Here is a 16455-nt window from a genome sequence, read left to right on the forward strand (position 1 = left end):
TTTTACATGACACGTTATAATCCCTTCCTTTCTACAATCAAGTGTTATTAAAAGACACTGATCTTTTTATTAGCTACAAATGTCTAATATTTCCAGCTAAATCCAGGGGAAAAATCAAAATAGGGAAGCAGGTACTAAATGGAATAAAGGCAGTGTTAAAAGCAGCAGCTAAGCAGTTTCTATGAAGTCTATTTATAAAACATACGTCTTGTTAGAAGGATGCACTTTAACATGTTGAAGTGATATGTGCCTTAAAAATCTGCAACTAAAAACAAGTAGAAACCCTGACTTTGTTTAGGAACTCTGGTTTACCCCTAAATATTTTTAACAACTGAAGTACTTTGTGGGTGTACTTTTGCTAAAAGTTTTGAAAACATTCCAGTACCTAAAGTGTAACTGAGAAGTAAAAAAACTGAACAGTTTTGATAGTGATTTACTGGGGAATCTTGATGGGTGATAATGAATAAAATGCAAATCTTTTTTACTGGCAATCCTCAGTTTTGATTGATGAGAAATTATTAATTTTTAGATAGCTCCCAGTTGGAAGAAAACAGACACTTTACCAAACCAATTTGTTATGCCCGCTGACATTAATTATATCAATTTTTTTCTCTTTTATGAAACTAAGAATGCCTTTACCAAGAAGTCTGAGGAACAAGGTACTTGTGCAGTGTCTGCGGGCAGGCTGCTACCAAAGGCACAGATAGGCTGTTGCTGCTGTGCTGACCGGTGGGAGGGAGCGCGGACAGCACAAGTAAAGGGATCCTCTGGTCTCAGGCTGGAACGTAAGGACCAAAATGGTGTTTTGATGGGAAAAGCCACGTCAGTCGGGCAGCGGCAGAGTCCTGCCCTAAGAAGGGAAGAAGAAAAAGGACAGAGGGGCCGTAGCTCACCGTATAGGTCTTATGGTACTCAGAACTGAATGAAATATGCAATAACTTAAGAGGAAATGCCCAAATAAAAGCCTTGCTCCATGAAAGATAAAGTTCTTTCCAACAATGACAAAGCAACACTTGCATTAATTAAATGTGCTCAGAGGAGTTTAAAATAGATGAATGCAGGTGTTATAAATAAAGTCTGCAAAACTGAGCTATACATATTTTTAAAGTATACAATCATGAAAATCCACATTAAACAAGACAGTAACAATAACCTCACCTTTAACTCCTGCTCCAGTTCTACCCCATGCTGCCTAATAAGATTGCACAGATGGAACTAAAATGAAGGATTGCATGTCCTTATTCAGCCCATAAAAGAAAAAAACCTTTTTTTATCAGCATCTTGACAGCACTGTTCAACGCTGTTTTAAAGTGTCTTACCCTAGAATGCACGTATGCATGACAAAATGCTCTGAACCCCTCAGTTTCATGTCACATTTTGATTTATACATTACTCAGAAGAATATCTGTTCATTTAATTATTTCTGTAAACATAATAGTGGTGTTGCTAACTACACTATAGAGCATTTTTCCTTTTTTAAGGAATATGAGCCTACTTGTAATTAAAGGAATGCTATATTAATGATGCTGAAAGTCTCAGAGGAAAAAAATTTAATGTCCACCTCATAATATTATGCCAGAATTACACGCACAGAAGACTTTTTAATAATCTTTGTTTCTTAATTTAGTTTTGATTAGCTATGAAATACAGAGTAGCACTCAAGGGCTCAAATTTCTACTGTCATCAGCATTTCTGCTCTATAAATTGTACAAACTCACAGGTCTCTGGTCTACAGGCTTCTTTTCAAGCCTCTCTTTAACCTATGAAGAAAACTAGCTGTAGGCAGTGATAATTGCTGATAATTTTATATTTTTTTAGCCTTTGGGATACGGGGTGGTGTTATGATAGCTAGGTCTAATCACAAGCAGAAATTAGTATTTTTATGTTGCCATTACAGTCGCAAATACAGGTTGGTAACGTAAATTCGTCTTCAGTCTGCAAATTACAGCAACAGCCACTAGGAGTCTCCTAGTTAAATTGGTGATGAATTTACAAGCTAATCCTGGCTACAGTTTGAATGCAAACCCCGTTTGCTGGGTTTGAGCGCAGAGGAGAGCCAGTGTGAGGGGTAGGTGCAGCGCTGGGATGCTAGGAGTCCAGAGCTTTGAGCAGCATCGTGGGGCTCCCGATGCTCACACTTAGGGCACAGCCAGAAATTGTTTCATAAACAAGGAAGTCACAAGTCACCTGTACACTGCTCTTACAGGGGAAAAAGACAGGGATGGTCATCAAAGGCAGATATACTCATTTTTGTAACTGGACAGAGTTTTGTGAAGTTGTAACAGGTGCTGACAAAGAAGGAAGCAGATTTCACCAGCTGTTAGTTACTCCCAGAGATTTAAAGCAGATTTATTCTATAAACTGAAATCCTGCAGACCACAAGACCTAGCACCCCCAGGTACTTAGAATTTACTTGCAGTATCTGCAAAGTGAATCCTGCAGTTCTGAAAGCATGATGAGGCTTCTTTTTCTCCTCTCTTCCCTTCCCCTCTCCTCCCAGGCCAACTAAGCGTAAGTGTATGGTGCCAGACACACTCTTACCAAAGACAAATAAATGCTCCACGTTCATGAATTACAGACCCGCAGGAATGGTCACGCTCACTCAAATGCTCTGACTGTACAGTCCAACTCTGTGACAGACAAAAGACAGCCGAATTTCCTTGAAGGAATGCCACAGAAAGCAGTCTTGCATCATCTGCCAGCATGTGCGCCTCACTCTAAGCAGCTAGAGATTGCTTTAAAATGTACAGGGAAGCCACAGGTTACCAGTCAGCCACAGGGCTGGTTATCCTGTAGGCAGGAGGAGTATTCCCTGTTAGGGAAGGATGCTGTCACATCCTCCTTACAGACACAAGCAACACCACAGCCACAAACTGTGAGCATTCACTGCTCTAAGCCATTCATATGTTTATAAGTTCCTTTCATGCATCTCTCATCTCAAGCAAAATCCTTTCCCAAGCCCTAAAAATCCTGAGTGACTTTAAAAATGATGAGATTTTAAACAAATAATAACTGGGAGTGCTATTTATTTGGCTTCTGCTTTTTTGAGATTCTCAGTTTCGTTTTCAAAATTTTCTCCACAACCAAGGACTAAAGAAATAAAAATGAAGTTTTACATGAAAGCTGAGAATCTCACATAATCATAGGACTCCAGGGGTTTGAGGCTTCGGAATAATCTCATGAGTTGTCAATACTGAATGTCACCAGAAACTATAACGTTATTCTCAGAACAGTTTGCATAAAAGCAGTTATGGGATAGTTTTTTTTGCTGCACATTCCGTGTAATACCTATGGATGCAGTCTGGGAAGGACAACCCAAAGATGTGCACAAGTGCTGAGCTGCCATGTGCTGAGTTTAGCAACCAGCTAGAAGAGTGTTGCATTTTGCAAGAAATCTGCATGTACAAAACCTTGTTATTTGGTCTGTTAATTAAACAAGCTCACAGAGTAAAAAATCATAATGGACTTGTAAGAACATTTAACTCTGTGGGGAATATACAGAAACAAGGAGGAGGCAAATTTTACCATTAACTCCCACCTCCTCTGCACTGTATGCTGGCGTGCATTGCAATGCATGATGCATTGTGTGTTATTGCAGACTCTCCCTCTCAGATTGCTTTAAATTTTACCATAATCTCCCAGCAAGACTTGGGTGCATCGCTCAGTCTGCTTGTGTTTCAGGGATGTAATCTATGCTGCACTGATAGCTGACACAGGCTCAACAGCTAGTACCTTAGTTGTTATAGTCTGTGATGAACAGAAAAATGACTAAGCCTGATCAGAGGACTGACGTGAAAACAAAACAGGAGGCTGCTTCGATGACCTCCTCTTCCTGCAGAAGCAGGCTCAGTTGTTTGGTACCCTTGCTTATTCTTAGGATATCCAAAAAGGCCCTGATCTCTTATAAGGAATTACCAGAAAGCAGTTGAGCTTTAACCTGTTTTCAGTTACAAAGCACTGGTACACAGGTTCGGCACACAAATATCCAACACTCACAATAATAAACTCAAACATTTGTATAAATCAGTTCATCACTTCACCCTGCTGAAAAGAAAACTTTGAATCTCTGTAGTTTCAAATTAGGGATTTTTTAGTGTAAGGACATACCTAGCAGAAATGCACTCTTTTCCACTGCCCACGTTCTTCAAGCATGACAGTGCTATCTTCTGAACTCATTTTCTAAAACTAAAAATGAACACAAAAATGAAAGATCTCCTCAAGGGGAAACATCAAAGACTCAGCCCTACAAATATGTAAAACCTTGGTTTGAAAGAAATGTGTAATTTCTATCTGTAGCTGTAGCACAGGTGGACATGGAGCATTTTTAGGGAATTGTGGGCTCTGCTGCTGTGGAGCACCTCAGGAACATCAAACACTTCTGACATTTGCCTGATGTTTCAAGCAAGTCAAGCCATTAGCAATGTGTACGGGAATATGGTGTATAGGTACAATATATGTTTAGACTGAAAGCAAATCATCTAGGAGTCAGTCACTATACATTCACATCACTAAATACACTCCCTCACTGTGTGTGCTCTCTCCTTCTCCCCAGTTCTTCCTGTTTCTCTGCGCCTTATGTCAGGATTTTGGTGGCTGCCTGGATCTCAATGGCTTAAGCAGCAAGTAAGCTACACCCATCACCTCAGGTGATTCCTAAGCAAACTTACATCCCTCACCACAGCATTAAGAACCTCACTAGGTTAAACATTCACAGAAGGAGTCCTGGCATCATTTTTAATACTCAGATTTAATCAAAATGTCCTTTAAAAAATCTATTGAAATCATTATTCTAACTAGAGTGGATTGATAACCAAGGCATTCAGAAACTTAAGAAATTACTTACGATGGGAACTGCTGTTTATCTATACTAAAAGGAGGAAGCAAAGTTTCTTTTGTGTTAAGAAGAACTTTTGACTACACCATGAATTACTAAGTGTCACTGATTGAGGGCTAAATCACACCTCTTACTATTCTGAGGGAGAAAATACATTTCAAGATAAAGACCATATTATATGGAGCATATTGCTTTTATTTGTTTTTAAACAGTGGCTGCCTGAAGCTGCCTGGAGGTTTAGAGTGTCAAAATCATGTCAACAGAGATGGATTAGTGGGCAGAGAGCAAGTGGTGCCGTCAAAGGTTTGCAGTGAATGTAATTTATTCACATAGCTCCACAATTTATCCACGTGGCTATTACCATAATGTATGTGGGAAGCTGCTGCACATGTGCAGATAATGACCTAAACGTATGTATGGTTGGACCTGAACTCCTTACAGAACAGTAGTGGTCGAAATGATACTATAAGGCATTTAAACGCAAATTTCTTTCCTGTGAGGATGCTGTCACACAGTGATGATGGTTCGTACACAACAAAATAAACATCTTTTAAACTTTTCTCTGTTATGATAATCTAACTTACAAGAACTCATTGTTTTTTCAAATATAAATTATGTAGGTAATGAGAGGTATGTTTCCAATACTTTATTAACAGACGTAAGTACATACGTTTTCCACCTCAAACTCACATTCTCCAGTCAAGGAATAATGTATTTTCCACTCAATATTGAACAGAAATATTCATTGCAAAGAAAATTAATTTTCCATGTTTGCGGTGACAAACAAGTTGCCTACAAGTTGAAGGTTTTCTTTACCTTAAACGATCTCTTACAGCACGATCTCTCAAACACTTATGATTGGCACTTCTGTAAATGGTTGATATATATAGTGTCTGCTTGGTTTCTCATACCTGTACAATTATTTTCCAAGCCTAACATTTCCAAAAGTAGTCTCTAATTTTAGGAGCATCTAAGTTAAGGAGCTTGACTTTGGTCTCTCTTAGTTGGCTTGAATGCCTACCGTTTTAGTTGAAGAAAGGTGTCAGCAGCTGGTAGAGCTGCCCCCTCCTTCTTTTCCCCCCAAAGGTGTTTCTCACTGCTCTGCCTGTACAGGCAGGTGGGGTACCTGCTGCATGGGGCAGCAAGGCTCCAGCAACGCTGCATGTGGCTGTGTGGGCTTGCCCAAAAAGCTCCACCAGCCCAGCTCCTACCACTTTTTACCTTTTGCAGTTTGAGTTGCTAAGAACCACTTCATTTTTGAAAATCAAGCTGAATTATACCCTGCTATAACGCTTTCAGGCAATCATGTTGAAACTAATTCACTCAAGCCTTTTGTGATCCAGGCAAACACTGCCATCAGACATCAGCACACTAAGAATTTTATGCCACTTTCTTTCAAGTAATTAGAAGTTGATCTAGAGAGATACTGAATTCAGACAAAGGCAAGCTAGGTCCCCATAAGAAGAACATTTCACTGCCCAGCTTAATGCACCACTCGGCATTGTGTTCAGCGGAATCTTTCACATTCAGAACGTGATGCAGATTTTCCTGGATACTTACACACGTGCTATAGGGCTTCTATTTTGAAGGCATCTATTGCAAACATACCTCCACTAATTATGCAAAATGAAAAGCTTGCCTTACCATTGCACAGAAAGTCTCGGGGGGATCTCCACACGTTATGTCAGGGGGATCCAGAGTCACTTTTACGTATTTGATCATGTCTCTGGCTTCCGGCTGGCAGGCCATGTAATCCCATACTTTTCCTTCTTCTGTGTAAATCTGAGTCTTACAGACGTCATAGTGTCCCCACACAGAAGGGTAGTGCTGCATCATGGAGGACACGGTAACCCAGAGGGCGTGAAGTGACAGGAATCTTGACAAATACATTTCTAAATCCTTTTACGTCACCTTTGTAAGGATGCTTGGTACCGGTGTATGTGCAGTCTATAGATTATACATAGATGTACATATACATGTATATAATTTATAGAATAGGTTTCAACTCAAATGTGAAGCATTAGGATAGGGTGTTTGTTTCACTAAGTTGAAGACTTTGGTAGAAGCCAGCCAGACCCCGATGACAGCCTTTCACAGCAACGCAGCGCTTGTCTTTATTTTTTAACTTATCTGTCAGGGCTTCTTGTAAAAGATGTCCAATAGTAGATAATAATTTGTGAAGCTGTGGGTCTTCAGATACACTGTCGATAACCCTGAGTGATTCTCCGTGTTCAGGGCTAGCAGGGGATGCCCAGCTGCACTGATAAATCAGTATCCGAAGCAAAAGGATGAGCGTCTACAGGCTGGTGTCTGTTTCCCATCAATCATTCTTTTCCTCTGGCACCGGCACCCTTTTAGAAACAATAAGAGTTAGAGTTATTGTCCAAGAATCAATGCATTACAAAATATATGATATGTTGACATTTTAGAGGTTTGATGCAATATAAAGCAAATTGGTATTATATGGATAACCTTTACTGTGGGTGCTGTACTAGAATGAACAAACTACCAAAATCATTCCCAGTGAAAAGTATTTTGACATGAGGGATTTAACTCTTCTCTAACAAAGACAGATTTATAACATTCCAGGTGAGTTACAGGTTTCTGCTTTCAGAACTGTATTTTCACCCTAGCAAAATGGGAGAGCAGGCTACTGAACTCAACCATTGCCCATATTGTGCAGGCAGGCAGGGGAGTGGGGAGCAGCAGGAAAGCTTTTTAATAAAAGTGATAGAGATGGGTATCAGGGCTACCAGGTGCTGATAGTCTCTTAGCGAGATGACCTCAGCAAGCTTCAAAAGCTTTACGCATTTTTAAAATTTCTCATTAGCACTGAAAAGCTTTCCTCCTTGTTTGTTGTTTTTTTTTATTATTATTATTTGAACTGTGATTTACTGATCACACTGATGGTAAACTACCGATAAAGATAATGGTTCATTTGTAGCTTACAGTAAGGATGCTTTCCCCCTCTGTTATGACAATCTTGTTCTCCTAGGTTTGGGGATGGGGGTATCTGTGTACTCAGCATTTATTTCATAGCAGATATGTCCCCTTTCCTCTCTTCAGAAAGCAACTAGAAATTCCCTTGGTTTTTATCACCTCAATCATATTATTACAGCTATGAAATCCTAGGATGTTATTACAACAACTTAAAATACACAGTAAAAAATACAAATTATGCATGAGGGAAACTGCAAAAATGGAATAAGTTCCCTGAACATGGAAAAGAAAAAATAGGGCTAAGAACTCTTAACACACTTCTCCCAGCCTGTGCCCAGTGTCAGCCCGTGCCAGCCAAGTACAGGGAGCTCAGGTGCTGGGCTCTGTGCAGGACGAGGGTTCCAGCCAGCTGCTGCGGCACCTCTGTACTCTTTTTGTCTGGATGCTAAAATCTAAGCAAGTCAATCAGATAGACATTAAGAAAGAACCGCAAGTCACCACTTTCTGCAGCCCGCTTTGCTTGTTCCCGGTTTTTAATTATGCCCAGTGTCACGAACCCACCTATATCCCAAAATCACAGGAAGTGTTATGTGACTTGGTGAGCTCCTTGGCATGTCATTTTGGTAATATGCATTTTCAAAATTTATCTTCAGAGCTATTCGCACATGGCCTCCCTATATTTAAGTAATGCTTCATCATAAACTGAGCTAAACTACAGACACTATGAAATGCCAACAGATGGTTGAATTGTGTTTCCATAGCAAAGTAATTTACAATAATTGCTGTAAGGACGTAAATGCAATTTTCCATTATATTCATTTTATTAAGTGTTACCATGCAACTCCCTTATATTTTATCAGAATATGCGGGGAATGTCTTAATTTTCATGTGATAACAGTTCTCAATTAGTACAAATATATTTAAGTTTCAAAACTGAATTTGACAAAAACCCCAGAAATACCTAAGACCAAAATAAAAAAAGATCTTTTTCGGAAGCACACTGTGCAAGCGCCACAGCTTTTTTAGTGACCTTACATTCTTTTTCGTTTTCAGTGTGAATGATTGCTTATTATTTTGGGCTTCAGTAATCCAGAGAAAACTTTCCATGTCACTGTAAAGACACTTCCTACTCTTTCCTGCTAGTCCTTTCCAATATATTTCAGTATTTTGCAGGCAAAAACCCCCACACTACCTGTCCCCCCGCCAGCTTATACAGTCATTATACAAAAGAGAACAACTGCCCTGCTGAAAAAAAGTCAAAATATTGTACATTTGTGACAAATCAAAATGTACTCTCTATTGGAGGAGTCTTGGTCATAGCTGGAACAAAGAGTAAGTGAATATGATGTTTCTGTCTAGAAATAAGAAGTTATGGAGTTTAATTATCCTTAGACTACAGGCCTGTATATTCAGGCAAAACCAGATTTGTTTGCTTTAATATTTTCCTTGCTAGCTCTTCAGTTACCCATAACCTTTTATAACTGCTGAGACTGGGATCTACTAATAATCAGGGCTGAAATAATGTGAAGCAAGTCACTACCTTAACACACTGTGCTGAAATACTTCCCATATAACGAATTCTCATTAAAGTAAGCTAGAGTCATAATGATGGTCGTTACATGGAATTATAGACTATAACATTGATCGAATTTAGTGCACTGACAAGGAAAAAGTGCAGAGGAGTGCAAGACATTGCTACAGCATTAGGCAGCAGTAGCAGTGTACGACAGACATTCCTGACAAGAAACAGCCAATTATAGCTTAAAATTCTGGCATATAACCAGTTCTGATTAATAGTTTTCCATTACATTACAGACATATTATTAATGTATTAAAAATGTCAAGCTTTGGCAAGAACTAATATGGCATGGCTCAGTTAGTCTGCAATATCTTCTTTAATGAGCTTCCATTGATACAGAGAAAGATATTGACCAAAGCACATTAAGGATCATGTGCTGAGCACTACTGGAGTTTTTCTGATGGGGCTATACCATTTGTCTTCCTTGTATTTATCCCTGCAGAGTCACTCAGTATATGCATTCTACGTTTCGGTGCTCTATTGCTAAGGACATATCTATTCGATTTATTCGGTAAAAAACCTGTCTAGAATAACATTTCTGAAGTTTACAGCTGCACCAGTCGCATAGCGCTAAGCCTCCAGCTGTAGGCAACACAAAGCAAGGTTTTTTTGTACCTAGTCATGCCTATGCCTCTGACCTTACCAAAAAAGCAGTCAAACAAATCACGAATAACTAATGTCTGGTGCTCCAATTCCCTGCACCCTGCAGTGTTCTGCTAGTTGCACACCCTGGATGTTGGGGATCCAAAGGGTTGGCAAAGAGGGAGCAGTGTGGAGGAACAGCAGACTGCTGGAAGGACATTAGCTAACGCATGCAAAGCCTCCAGAGCATTCTGCTTCTGGAGATCTTCTTTGTGGGGCAACCACGGTATTAACTGCGGGGCATTTCAGGTCTTGAATGTTCCCATGTGCCATAGCCTCTGCAATATGGAAAGCACTGGGGGGAACAGTGCTGAAGGTGACTTCTGCTGCCTCTGCCTTCCCCAAGAGCACTGCTCTGACTGTAAAGTGCTGGGTGTTTGGGCCACAGCGAGTATGGTAGAGCTATTTGAGTAGAATGGCGTGCAGCTGACCCCTAGGCTAAAATCAGCGGTGAAGGTGGCTCTGAGCACTCGCATCCCTTACCAGGTGGTAAAGTCACACTTTATGCAGCATTTTAATTCTGCGGTTTGAGCTGGTATCCCCTCTGCAAACCAGCTGAAATGCACCTCAGCAGAATTGGTGCTGGTCAAGAACTTAAGTTCTCATCAGGGGCTGTTAGCAAACACTCCTCCTATGCCTCCTTCCATCACCATGAAAATCCACCCCCTTCCCCACATCATTCCCTCCGCACACGCCACATCGCTGGACGCCTTGCACAAGCGCCCTGCTGGGAAGTCACTGTGCAGACCCTATGGGTGGGCTCCTGGCCTCCCCCTTTGCCAAACAGCAGGTATGTGAAGGAGGTAATAAAATAAAAAGTGACTGCCACTCACACAGATCGAGCGTTTGACAAAGCGTGCACTGCTACCGCACACGAGTAAGAATGAGCTGTTATAATGCGCGGCAGCCTGAGGAGAACCGGCTAAAATCACGAAGCGAGGCAAGGAGTGCTGGCTGTCACTACCCAACACTGGCAGCTGCAGAACAGTTTTCTTCCAAAGGAAACACATTTTGAGTTTGTATCCCTAAATAGCTTCACCAGATGAATGTATCTAATCAAGCCAACACAAAAAGACCCTTGGTGTCCACTCCAGTCATTAATTACTTAAAGCCAGTTTGCAATGCATGAAATAATGTGATTTACAAAACATAACTAGTCATCATAGCTGCAAGTTACAACAATTAATAAATAGCAAGTGTTTTATACCTTGCTGCACCTAGGCAACTTGAGAACATGCTAAATACAGAGCTCCAATATTTTAAAAAATCCCACCAAACCTCTTTAATAAATGCAAAATTATTCACCTTTGCAAACAAGAAGGGACCCTACATTTAATGATTTAATACACACTTTCCATCATACTTGCAAGAAATACAGCATATTCCAAACAACTGCTGCGGTGCCTTTGCTGCTCCAAAGAAAGTTTAGGTTCTATTTTTATCCAGCTTATTTAACTATTTAGTAGAAACAGATTTCTTAACCTCAGGAGGAATTTAAAATGTCAATATCTATTGGCTGAATAAAACAAAACACAGCATTCTGCTACCAAAAAACCCTGGGATTTGGCACTGTATTTAAAAACATTTCTGGCTTTCCCACATCATTCTTCGTTAAGTGACACCTCACATTACCGCTGCCATTACTTCCTGGCTATTATCAGCTGTCAGCATACAGAATAAAAGCTCTCCAGCTTTAAATATAAATTTTAGAGGCTTTGCACATAGGTGGTATAAGTTTTCCCCTTAGAATCTTTATAATTGTGGCTTATTGCCTTAAATACCTCTGTACCTAGCATAAATCTGTTCTGCAAGTTTTTCCTCTCAGGAGTTAAGGCGGTTGCAGTTTTTTTTCTCATTATTTTTCACTCTCAGCGAGGTAACAGACGCTCCTCAGGCAGTGTATCCAGCGTACAGGGCTACCAAGCTCTCAAGCTGCAGTGAAAAGTTACAATTTTCTAACAATAAGTGCTTAGCCTCAAAACTGAACAAAAACGAACGACTGATGGACTCTGAATTTGTTGTGTGCTACTGCCAGATTTTACATACGTAGCTAGAAAGTTGGTGCCGCTTCTTATCAGCGTCACAGGGCTGTGGGTTGACGGCAAAGTCCATGGCTCCGTGAGAACACTGCCACTAACTGCTGGAAACTCTCTGGCAAACATCCTTTAAAGCTCCAAATGTATCCCAGAAATCAACCTTTATTTTTTTTTTTTCCAAATGAAAAAAAACAAACCAAAACGGCTCCACAGAAAAAAAAAAAAAAACAAACACCAAAACCAAACCGCAACAAAAAACCCCCTCAAACAAACAAAAAAACAAAACCAACAAAAAAACAACAAACAAAAAAACCCAGCCGGGGAAAGTTCTACTGTGTTTCTCTTCCCTTCGCGCGGCTGCTCAGGCCACAGCTGCTCATCCTCAACCGCACGGTCCTTAGGCAAGACAGTGATTTATTCCCTCTTTAAAAGCATCTCCACCGCTCGTTTCACTTGGTCTCCGCTACCATCTCCACAGAAGCGAGGCCGGCTCCTAGAGCACCAGATCCGGAATCTCTAAAAGTTGATTGCAGAACAATAAAAGTCTCATTCGGCTGCGGCCGCGCACGCACCGGCTCTGAGGGCGCGGAAGCCTCCGCTTTATCGGGTTCGGCCGCTCCGCGCCGCGGGGAGGGGGGGGTCCCTCGGGGGGGCCTCCGCGGCCGCCGCTCGCGGGCGGGGGAGCCGGTTCCCGGCCGAGCGGCGGGACCCGCCCGCCGCCCCGTCTCCTTCCCGGGCCGCCCCCGCCCTCCGCCGCGCGGGGCTCTCGCTCCGGAGCCCCGAGCTCCGCCGCGCAGGTTCCGCCGCGGCGCGCCCCGCCCCGCTCCGCTCCCGGGCGGCAGGGGGCGCGCGCCCCGCGCCGCCGCGCTCCGAGCCGCGGGGGGCGCGGCCGGCCCCGTCCCGGCACTCACCGCGGGCGCGGGGAGCTCCCTCGGCGGCGCCGCGTCCCCCCGGGGAAGCCGCGGGCGGGGGCGGCCGCCGGGCGTCCGAGTCGGTCGGGGCCGCGGTGCTCGGGCGGGGCGGGGCGCGCAGGGCATCGCCGCGGGGAGACGCCCCCCCCCCCCCCCCCCCGACCCCCGCTCCGCCGCCGCTCCGAGGCGCGGAGCTCGCCGGGCAAACTTCGTGCGGCGACGGTAGCGGCTCCTCCTCGCTTCGGAGCGACCTCCCCACGACTGCCGGCGAGCGGGGCGGCGGCGGCTACCCCACCTCCGGGCCCTAGCGCCGCCGCGCCCGCCTCCCCCCCCCCCACCCCGTCGCCGCCGCGCTCCCCGCCCCGCCGCGCCGACCCGCCCGGGGGAGCGGGGGGCGCCCGCCGAGCGCCGCCGCCCCCGGGAGGGTCCCCGCGAGGAGCCGGTCCCGGCGCTGCCCGCGGCACCTGCCGAACCAGCGGGGAAGCGTTACTTGTACCGCCGCGGAGCCGCCGTCACCGCCCTCCTCGTACCGCTCCTTGCGGGCTCCCGAGCGACGCGAAAACTCCGGCCCCGCATCCTGCTCTGCCCGACTCCTTCCCTCCTGCTCCCGCTCCGCTCCTGTCGGTTCAATGAGAGACGTACACAGTTCTCCCGGTTTCTACAGGCTATAAAACGTACCGATAACTAGTAACGATTAGCGAGTCCCGTGTAGGAACTGCTCGTACTCCCGGCAACTAACCGGTTACTGGATTTGACCGAGTCCCGGTGCCGGCTCCGGGCGGGATCTGGTGTGGATGCTCGGGCGCCGCGTTTATTGTTTGTTTGAGTCTTTTGCATATTCAGAGGTGTTAAATGTGCGTGTGGAGGCACTGGTGCCGTTGTATTCGCTCGACGAGGTTTGGCGGTTTGAAATGCCAGGGTGTAACCAGAGGAGAGGAGGCAGCGGGTTTCTGGTAGAATAAGAGACTCGTTCTCCGCTTGGGCTTCGGAATTTGGTGGGTCGTGTGAATAACTGGCAGGAGCTGTTGAGGAGGATGTTTTACTTCTTCCCCTAATGGACACGTAAACCAGCAAAGTAAAAAAGATGCCTTCTACTTCCTCCCAGCTTTTGTTTGCCTGTGTAGGTGGTGGTGTTGCTTCTCTCTTTCCATCTCTTCTCAGGCGTTTCTGTGGCTGTGTTAGCGCAGGTGCCACACACATGGAAAAGCTGTTAGTGCGGGAAAGCTGGGAATGATCAAAGGGGTGGGGAAATTAAGCTTCGAGGTTTTTCAGCCCCTAAAGCAGTTCTTGCTTGGTTTGCAGCCTCCTGACATATGGAAATGGTCCCTGAGCTGGTACAAAAGGATAGACGATGAAACGAGTGTTTTTCTTTTGCCACTTGAACTGGAAGCATGTTGGGCACTGAGGCTCCGTAATGCTTTGCGCAAAGGAGAGGGTCAGAGTTTCACTGCGGTTGGAAAAAAATGGGTTGTTTTCCCATTTGCAAGACAAATGGATGGCTGTACGGTAAAGTGCGAGACACTTACGCCCTGAGCCGGGTCCCTGCAGTGGGACGTGTGGGTGGACAAGCCCTGCTGCCTGTGACAGCTATCGGCGACCTCTGCCTCGGAGGTGCTCCACACTTGGTGGCTGTGGGCACGTCTGGGTTGACTGTTCACAGATGCTGCAAGGTGAATGGTCTGAGAGTGTTCGAGGAGGGCTTTCTTGCTTTTAACTTGGGGAGAGGAAGCTTCCTTTCCACTCATGCAGGGTGCAGCTCTTCATGTTAAAATAGTGCCAGTGGCATACTTGGTGGAGAGCAGAGCTGAGGGTGCCGCAGATACCTGTTTTGCACCTTGTGCCACTCGGGTAGCGTGCCCTAAGCCTCACCTAAGGAACTGTGTTGAACGTTTTCTGTCCTCCGCACCGAGTCTTTGGCCTGTCTTGCTGAGACCATCGCTTGGCTGGTGGAACTAGTTGGTCACAAAGATTAAAGGCAGGACCAAGTCATTTGATTTGTCAAACATCATTAAGTTCTTCTGCTAATGATATTAGCCTCTTCTGTATCAAAGCTGGAGCAGCTGGTTTGAATACAGTGTCACCAAGTCTGAGATTAGATGTGCTGTACTGTAAAAATGATGGCCAAGAATCAAATCCAGTCTGAGGATGTGGACCAACTTCACAGTCAAATTTTAAGCTCATCAGAGAAAAGGATCTGATTTAAATTCTTTGTCAAAGGCTGTTGCAAGGATTGAAAAGCAGATGGAATTCAGCAGCTAAAGGAGACTTGCCTGTGTTGTTTTTTGGCTCGTTAGAGTCATAAGCTGGAGCAAAACATGGAAAGGATGATGCCTGTATATTCAAACTGAAAATATTGCATGAATGCCTGTATTGAATTTCTGACAGCCGCTTTAGCAGTGCATACCAATTGTTCACGTGTAAGTGGACTGGGGAACTTGCTGCCACAGCACCTTGAGAGTGGGCTTTAGCAGGATTCCTAAAGCAGATTTGATATTTAGATAGAAAATAAGATTAGACAAAGTTTGAATATTTATAAATGTGCAGACCACTGCAGGTCCCAGAACCTGCTTTACTGGGTTGGAAATTTGCTAAAAAGAAGATTTATCCAGTTGTTGAATACCAAAGGAAGGAAAGTCACAACGCTGGGAACATGTTATCTTGAAAGTGCTTGCAGCGTTATTTCTTGTATTTTCACAGCAATAGCTGGTATTTGCCCCGATGGAATCAGTGAAAGGGATTAATTTTTGATTACTGGCCTGAGCATGAGAGTACCTATGCCTGTTAGGATACTCATTGCTACAAGGCATAATTTCTACTGGAAGCAGCATAAATTGCTGGTACAAAAGCGGTTAATGCTGACTGCAAACTTTTTAATGAAACAACAGCTGAACTGTAATTTTTTTTTTTAACCAAGTTCTAAAACTAATCAAGCTTTGCATGATTTTCAAGCTGTGGTTTGGATATTTAGTGCGTCCCCTCATGTGCCATTATGAATCTTTTATTACCTACTCTAGTCCGAGTTGACCTCTAGTGATACAGCAGATTATTTTATTAATGCACTTCCCCACAGCAGAGGCCCATTGCACTGGGCAGTGACAGAGTCCCTGCCTTTGCCTGAACTAGCAAGTGTCCCTGGAAACGTGTCCAGAGATTAGGAGAGCTTCTCTGTCTGAAACCCATTGTTTCGGCATAGTTGTATTTGAGGCCGGAAAGGAAATGTGCAGGTGTGAGAGATGCAGTGGCTGTGGTCTGACCTCAAAACAAAGAGGCTGATCACGGCGGAGGGGCTGGAGCCCTGGCAGCGCAGCAAGGAGTGAGCAGTGGGTGCAGCTGGTCAGGGCTGAGCCCTGTCAGGGAAGGTCCTGCTGCTGAGAGAGCGACTTGGTGCCACCGGGCATCTCTACGCTGCGGAGCCACTGCCTGCTCCACATGGAGCTTGGCTCCACCGGCATGCTGCATACTTGTTTCTGAGCTCTTTTGCTGCCAGCTGAAGGAGGTTTTGCGAAGGTGCAG

General features: G+C 44.2%; 1 protein-coding gene across 10 annotated transcripts in view; it reads right to left on the reverse strand.

Moving 5' to 3' along the window:
• The window catches only part of NTNG1 (netrin G1), a 159381-nt gene extending 145801 nt beyond the window's left edge, over nt 1-13580 (reverse strand). For 8 of the 10 annotated variants that reach the window (XM_069862579.1, XM_069862575.1, XM_069862572.1 and 5 more), the window contains exons 1-2: nt 12042-12216; nt 6479-7185 (exon numbers count right to left, since the gene is read on the reverse strand). In XM_069862579.1, coding sequence (XP_069718680.1) covers nt 6479-6724 — 246 coding nt within the window. In that variant the 5' untranslated portion in view covers nt 6725-7185; nt 12042-12216. Of the gene's footprint in view, nt 1-6478; nt 7186-12041; nt 12217-12603; nt 12624-13472 lie in introns of those variants that run through there. The other 2 variants (XM_069862570.1, XM_069862571.1) reach the window with 2 other exon arrangements.
• Nucleotides 13581-16455: the final 2875 nt, after the last annotated feature.

This window comes from Phaenicophaeus curvirostris, chromosome 8, assembly GCF_032191515.1.
Source record: "Phaenicophaeus curvirostris isolate KB17595 chromosome 8, BPBGC_Pcur_1.0, whole genome shotgun sequence".
NCBI classification, from domain to species: domain Eukaryota; kingdom Metazoa; phylum Chordata; class Aves; order Cuculiformes; family Cuculidae; genus Phaenicophaeus; species Phaenicophaeus curvirostris.